This window comes from Chanos chanos, chromosome 9 (assembly GCF_902362185.1).
Source record: "Chanos chanos chromosome 9, fChaCha1.1, whole genome shotgun sequence".
NCBI lineage: Eukaryota > Metazoa > Chordata > Actinopteri > Gonorynchiformes > Chanidae > Chanos > Chanos chanos.
In genome coordinates, this window is record NC_044503.1 from 41,363,014 (window position 1) to 41,368,013 (window position 5,000).

The window sequence follows — 5,000 nt, forward strand, 5'->3', positions numbered from 1 at the left end:
ATGGAGGGATGGGTGGATGGATGGACAGATGGAGGGATGGGTGGATGGACAGATGGAGGGATGTATGGGTGGATGGATGGATGGAAGGATGGATGGGTGGATGGAGGGATGGATGGATGGGTGGATGGAGGGATGGATGGGTGGAGGGATGGATGGAGGGATGGATGGATGGACAGATGGAGGGATGGATGGGTGGATGGAGGGATGGAGGGATGGATGGGTGGATGGAGGGATGGATGGGTGGAGCCGTTACCTCTGGATCTGCTGGATGCAGGGAAAGACAAACACACGGCCTCCAGCGATCATCAGAGGAGGAGAACGTCCACATCCTAAAAGAGCAGAACAGGACGGACAGATCAGATAAAGGAGAGGATGAAAAACAGACGCCTGTCTCTCTCTCTCTCTCTCTGTTCAACATCTCAGACCACACCACACACTGCTAGCACTACTGTTCTACTTACCCACTTATCTCTGTGTGTGTATGTGTGTGTGTGTGTGTGTGGGTGGTCACTGAGTGCAGTGTGCTGCCTTTCTCAATCAAAATAATCCAACATAAAACTAACCATAAGCAAACAAGCCTCACTCAAATTACCACAGCATCCCAGAGATGGTGAAAATAACTGAATTTGTTGCTTAAATTAGGAAACGTGCGGGTTATTCACATGCGCCTGTGTGTACAGAGACGTAAAGGTGTGGTTTTTTTGGCCTCGTGCTACTGAATTGCGTCACTTTACCACCGCCAACGCCAATCGAAATGCAACCGAAGCACATGACTTACCGTAAACAATGGCAAAACCAAAAAATAAGCAAATAAATAAATAAATACACGCTGTGCTATTTACCAGCGCGTGCGGACAGTATTCAAATGGGGAACTGTGATAGGCTGAGTGGTTCTCTTAACCAGTTCCGACCAGTTCATGGAAATGTTAACGACAGAGACACACAAATTTTTTTTTTTTTTTTTTTTAAATCTTACCTGACACGACCATCGCCTCGTTGGGACCACAGGTGTAGAACATTTTGAGTTTTGTCTAAAAAAAAAAAGGTTCAGATAAACCATGTAGTTCTGTTTAGAAACGCAGTCCAAATTCACGTAAATCCCTGCGACCCAATCTTACAATATATTGCCCAGGCAGGCTTGTTAATGCTATCTAATCTGTGGTGGATTACTGTCTAAACTAGAGCTCGGAAAATGTTGGCATTCATATGTCACATGTGTTAGTCAATCACACTGGGGGCGGGATTAAAGATGACAGACAGACGCTGTATACAGTCCTGCGTTTACTGTACATTGCTGACTTTAAACTTTATGACTAATCATTTCGCGACCAGTTTGGATGGCGAAAGAAATGCGTATCACGGTATAAAACAGATCGTTGGTAATGTGACGAAGTGTCAAATTCGTATGCTTCTGACGACATAACGTAAACACTCAGCGCGATTGAATTTAAACGAGTAGATTTGATCAAAGCAAATCTGAACCGCAATTAAACTAACTATCACAAACCGATCGTATACGGTACTGGTGACAATAGTTAGTGGTTGTTGGCAAAACAAGAAAGCAATATCAGTAAAAACTTAAAAAGTCTATTTCGACGCAGCTAATCGTTGGGTAACTAAACTAAGAGGCTTGTCTTTTACACCCAAGCCCTTCCCGTACGTCACGTCAAACAACCAAATCAAATTCCTCTATTTCACAACAATACTACCACCAGTTAACTAATTCAGCGCGTGCCTGTTTTTACCATACACCCAGTATGCCGAGAAAAACTAAGTTTAAAATTCCCTGCGGAGAAGCACACGATGTCCTAACGATAGCTAACGCGAGCTAACCCAGTTAACTTGTTAGCTTCATGTCTGGCATTAGGCTGACGGCAGCTAATCTCCACACAAATTCAGTTATGAATTCAATTCACCCAAAAAAAAAACTCCACTCAGCATTAACTACGCGCTTCGAATTTTTCAGTTCGGATAAGACACCAAAGTCGCTGAACAGAAAGATGATGTATTTTTTTTTACCTTAGCGAGTCAATGGAGTAAGACTGGCTGGAAAATATCCTATGGGCTGAACACAGGAAAAGGTGAAAAAACCGACCACTTTCTATACTACGCTATGACCACGCCCCTTCTCGAGCGCTGACAAAATAAGAACTGCGTCTTTTGCTCCCTCTCGTGGTCGTCTCTGGTTAATTCACCCATTTCGTAAAATGGTGTGTCTAGTTTAAAGAAATGTGAGTTATTATTGGATGTTTTGCAATCTGTTCCTTAATATAGGTTTAATGATAAATATACATTTTAGTTATCTTCAACAGGTATGTAACGGACTTCAAGCTATTTTTATGCGAAAATTGCAACGATTAAACTGAATTCGTTAGATATCGCACTTAATATCAAACCCAGATCACAAAAGTGTGGTATGATATTACACTAACGCGCATACCAAAAGCAATAGCTTGCGAAAATGAGTGTGAGATGCTAAATGAGCTGGTGTGAAGGAGAAAGAGCGACAAAGAACAGGGGGAGAGAGAGAGAGAGAGAGAGAGAGAGAGAGAGCGTGTGTGTGTGTGTGTGTGTGTGTCTACCAGAATTAGGACAAAACCCCAGTTACGCTACTCTTCCATAGTCTTCCACTTACACAGTGTGATGTTGGCACTCCTTTTTCACTTCCGTCCCACGCCCCCTACCCCCACCTCAAACTACTATAACCGGCCTCTACGCTTCCTCTTCCTCCAATCAAAACACAGAACAGCTGGTCACTCTGGCCAACCACGCCCCAAAAACGACTCTAGCCTCGTTTTGGAGTGAATCCAGACATATAAAGCCTTTGTCCGGGTAAAGGATTTGTGACTGGATCACACTTGCAGCTTTGGTTTAGCAGTTTACAGGGGAATCAGTTCCGAAACAATTAAACATGAGAGAAATTGTGCATATCCAAGCCGGTCAATGCGGCAATCAGATTGGAGCAAAGGTAAGAAGAGTCTTTCCATTTTCAACAGGGAATATTCTATAATCTGGTACTTGGTTTTGGAGAGATTACAGGGATAAAGATGCAACAATGAAAACTCCAGATACAGAAGGGAGTTGCCGGTTCCATGTTGCCTTAAACTCACTTTATCTTTTAAAATGTCTAGCTGATCATTCGTCTTGAATATTAGGATATTGCTCAATTTAAAATGATGGCTAGGACCCCCTCCTCCCCTAAATGAATGATCCTGTGAGCTATTTTATCTCTTATTCTTGTTTCAAACTGAAGTTTGCTTGGAATATACACGATACAAGCTATAATTAATAATTGATTATATGTTAGCAACATGTAGTGCTACAGAAACTTTTGTATGCTGAGAAATTAAACTGCAGGCAATTCAGATGGAACCCAGGCCGTTAGATTGTCTTGATTGCTTGAACATTTTTTTTAATGTATCACTTGTGTAAAGCTCTTTAAACTCAGACACATCAAAGCTACGAAAAACTGAAATGATGACATCTGTTGTAATAGTTTGTCTCCAGATAACGGTTCTCCACACTCTCCATCGCCTGCCGCGAGCTATTTCTGCGTTTTCCATCGCCGGGCGTGTCCGCATACGCTTCTGTCCAGCATTGCGCGTCCACGCGAAACAGCAAAAGTCCGAGCTGTGTTCACACTAATTAACGCGACCACCCGTTCCGCTGTCACGAGCCCCCCTCCAGGACAGCTGTCTGTCGCTTGCGCGTTTTGGTTTTTTTTTTTTTTTTTCTTCTCCTCGTCAGATTTCTGATTCCTTTAGGCGTGGCGCGGGTCGGATATCAAAGGCGACATACTCTTGACCACTATTCCTTTAACAGATGTTTTTCTCTCCGTGTCTGTAAAATGTCTCCTGGCTTTTTAAAGCGTGCCTGATCAATAGATCGATGCAGATCCGAAGGATATGAAAGGGAGAGGGTGTTGGATGTGGTGGAAGGGTGGGGCAGTGAGCCCTGTCAGAGAGAGAGAGAAAAATCCCCATTTCATCTCAGACCCTCACAACAAGTATCTGTGAGGAACTCGCTCAGATTTACTTATTTTTTTATTCTCTTATTTACTCATTCTCAGTTGGACGTTTTTAATCCGTTTTCGTGGATCATTTTCAGGCGTCTGTCCAATAAGCTTCAAAACGACGTGGATTTAACCCCCGTCTCTGCATATTCTTGCTTTAAGTGGATGTAACCTACATTGTTGTCATATTATTTGTCCTCTGCTCCGTAATCCATAATCTGTAAAAACAGACCAACGTTAGTTTGTCCGATAGGATCCCAGCCTGTTTGGCGTCATTAAGCGACGTCTGAGCTAAGGAGTGTCCGTTAATTCGGAAAAAAAACCCCATCATTATGGATCTATATAGACGGAGACCAGGCTTCTGTGATATGCTCTCTGCTAATATGGTCTCGTGGAATGTTGCCATAGTGACTTTGATTCTAATAGCCAGGCTACCAACTCCACCTTTCAAACTCGATTAGGAGTGAAGCCGCAGAAGGGAGAGAACACTCGGATGACATTGTAGAATAACTGGGTCGTCTGATTTGCTCCCTTAGACTGATTTCAACGTTGCAGAGCCGAGCAACCGTTACAAATAATAATAACAATGATATTAAAATGATAACCCAATTACACACCCCGACTATCAATCAAATGTAAGTATATGAGAGCTATAACAGACTGTGAAAGTTTAGGTATACCTATAGGTTATCTAACTTTTCACATAACCCTTTCTTTCCATGATTTTCAGTTAATTTAAGATTTTTTTTTGCTTCATATATTAAATTACTACAATTATTAAATTCATATAGGTTATACATAAAGTGTATGTATGTATGCGTATGTGTACACATACATACATAAATACACACACACACACACACATACATACATACATACATATATATATATATATACATAAATACATATATATATATATATACACACACACACACACATACATAGACTATATGGCAGACAGTCCTAGTTACTGGACTCAAATTTGTTG

At 41.8% G+C, this 5,000-nt stretch overlaps 2 protein-coding genes across 6 annotated transcripts in view; one reads left to right on the forward strand and one right to left on the reverse strand.

The window, feature by feature from the left end:
* flot1b (flotillin 1b) overlaps positions 1-2,101 on the reverse strand; it is an 11,969-nt gene extending 9,868 nt beyond the window's left edge. Inside the window, exons 1-3 of one of the 2 annotated variants that reach the window (XM_030784661.1) lie at positions 2,020-2,101; positions 977-1,031; positions 254-329 (exon numbers count right to left, since the gene is read on the reverse strand). In XM_030784661.1, the coding sequence (XP_030640521.1) occupies positions 254-329; positions 977-1,019 (119 nt within the window). In that variant the 5' untranslated portion in view covers positions 1,020-1,031; positions 2,020-2,101. The remainder of the gene's footprint in view (positions 1-253; positions 330-976; positions 1,032-2,019) is intronic. The other variant, XM_030784662.1, reaches the window with a different exon arrangement.
* Positions 2,102-2,911: 810 nt separating this feature from the next.
* The window catches only part of tubb5 (tubulin, beta 5), a 5,916-nt gene continuing 3,827 nt past the window's right edge, over positions 2,912-5,000 (forward strand). For 3 of the 4 annotated variants that reach the window (XM_030784657.1, XM_030784658.1, XM_030784660.1), the window contains exon 1: positions 2,912-2,968. In XM_030784657.1, coding sequence (XP_030640517.1) covers positions 2,912-2,968 — 57 coding nt within the window. The remainder of the gene's footprint in view (positions 2,969-5,000) is intronic. The other variant, XM_030784659.1, reaches the window with a different exon arrangement.